Source organism: Lycium ferocissimum, chromosome 3 (genome assembly GCF_029784015.1).
Source record: "Lycium ferocissimum isolate CSIRO_LF1 chromosome 3, AGI_CSIRO_Lferr_CH_V1, whole genome shotgun sequence".
NCBI classification, from domain to species: Eukaryota; Viridiplantae; Streptophyta; class Magnoliopsida; order Solanales; family Solanaceae; genus Lycium; species Lycium ferocissimum.
The window spans coordinates 4,315,469-4,317,769 of record NC_081344.1 but is presented as its reverse complement, the minus strand read 5'-3'; the positions used below and the strand labels follow the sequence as shown (position 1 = coordinate 4,317,769).

At 37.1% G+C, this 2,301-nt stretch overlaps 1 protein-coding gene across 1 annotated transcript; it reads right to left on the bottom strand.

Annotated features, from left to right (window-relative positions):
• Positions 1-113: 113 nt before the first annotated feature.
• LOC132049356 (protein PHYTOCHROME KINASE SUBSTRATE 4-like) lies at positions 114-1,151 on the bottom strand. The gene is given in 2 exon segments (XM_059440114.1): positions 114-417; positions 420-1,151. Coding segments are annotated over 2 exon segments (723 nt in total). The 5' UTR covers positions 883-1,151; the 3' UTR covers positions 114-157.
• Positions 1,152-2,301: the final 1,150 nt, after the last annotated feature.

Here is a 2,301-nt window from a genome sequence, read left to right as displayed (position 1 = left end):
TTTTTAATTTCGCGGTTGAATTGCTCAGATTGGAAATGAAAATCTCTCCACCTGGAGTCTCAGTAAATGGCCTTACTGATTGCTTTCAACATGCGTTGTTGACAGGCAATTGTACTTTCTGACTCTGATAATCTTCTCTGTATCGTTCCAATTTTATTTATGGCAGTTTCTGATGACGCCTCTGAGGATGTATATTTGAGTTCAGAATTGCTGCTCTTTGTTGTACTTCAGTCTGATTTTTCTGAGACATGTTGGTAGCTTTCTCAAGTACTACCTTATGATTGTGTTTGACAGCAAAGCTTTCAGAGCCAGTTTCTGTCCTTGGCTCCGAGTTAGTTTCCTCGACTTGCACCGATTTTTCCCCAGTGCAAGGGCATTTTCTGCAGAAAAACCATTTACGAGTACTAAATGAACCTCTTTTTTCTCGTTAGGATTAATATTCCTTAATGAAACTTTAATAGCACCTGGTGGATTTGATAATAGACCAGTTTGGCTATTCCAACTAGCTTCAGATGAAGCTGTTGGCGTAGCATGAAAAGAATTGGCACGAAAGTTTCTTCCGTAGCCATTATCTACGGAAGAAACTGATGAATGTCGCTGAACAGAAGCTAATTCGCATTGATCGACGACTAAGTCTTTTTGAGCTTCTGGAGAGGAATCATTGCTTTCACTGAAATATTTTTTCGCATCAAACACGTTAATTTCGGAGTCGTCAGGACTATTTTCTTCAGGTTTGAGATAAGAGGAAAAAGATGCATCTTTTAGTACTATATGGTTTTGGACAAAGGCTCTGTACTGAAGAGGATTTTCTGTTACACTAAGAATAGCAGGATTCTGAGAGGATTTGTACTTTAAGGTTTTAGCTGTTGTTGGGGAATCCATTTTTTCTGGCTTTTTTTGTACAGCTACACAAAAGAGCTAGCTAGTACTATTATTTATAACAGTTCTTGAGAGAATATTGCTGATGAGAATTCTCTTGACCATCTGGCATTGCATTTGGAGTTATAAAAGAACTTCCTTTTTATTTTTCAATTTTCTGATGTCAATGATTGGAAATTTGGAATAATGAAAAACTATGAGAAAACCACATTACAATTTCCCAACTCCGTTTCAGGTTATGTAATATGTTCAATCGGTGGCTACCAATTTAATTAGACTATCAATGTGTTTGTTACATATGAATATCTAATTTTCTTATGTTTGGTTCGTCAAAATTTAAAAAGATAAGTTTCGTAAATTTTACAAAAATGATTTTTAAATGAAAATAAAAATAACAAATACTACATCGCAGTAAGTGGCGCATTTCTTACGCTGATTGCCTCTCCCACCCAACACTCCACCCACCGCCACCTCTCACACTCCATGCCCCCCCCCCCCCTCCAACCCCCACAACACCCCAAAGCGCCCGCCCCTCAACCCCCTGCCCCGGTCCCACCCCTTGCCTCTCTTCCCCACCCCGACCCCCTCTTCCAACCCCCAAGCACCCACACTCCTACCTCCACCCCCGACACCTAATCCTCCCCCCCCCCCCCCCCCCCAACACACACTTCCACCTCTGCCCTTTTATGTAGTATGTTTTATTTATTTATCAAGTACCAAAAAAAAACCACCTATTTTTTAGAAAATATTTTCCGTACCAACACATCCGGCCCTATATATTTGCATTGAATCTATATCTAATATAAAAATTTCCCGTATGCATGAATGTGAACCCCCAGCGACCACCATTTCTATTTGTTTTTGTTCTCCTTTTTTTGCCTTTTTTTTTTTCATTTTTTTCATTCAGCATATTTTTAAAACTCAATTACTCATCAATAAAATTCTTCAAATTACTTACTGAAAGTGCACTAACTATTCCAACCATAAATTCTGTATTAATCTTATCTTAAACGTAAGAACAGATGTTTCAATCTTAATTACTCCCATCTTTCCAACTCTTCATTGCGGAAAGCTGAACAGCCTCAATTGTTATTACTTTGTCTTTTGCTATTCCCTTCCATTATTTTTATATAGCAATTCCGATAGGCATTATCCGTCAAACTATTTTGGATGTAGATGATGTTCACGAAACTCAGTTGCACATGGCAAAAGTGGAGCTTTTTATGTATATCAAATTAAATTAGATGTTCAAAAGGTATATTTTCTTTAATTTATTTATAAATATATCTGCCATTTATTTTGCTTTAGTATGCATGTTCATCTTTATAACGTTGTTTTACCTAAATCCTATTGTGAATCACTTAATTCTTTATGTCTTAAATTTTTGTCCCTCGAATTATCTTAAGGAGATTGTCCTTAAAG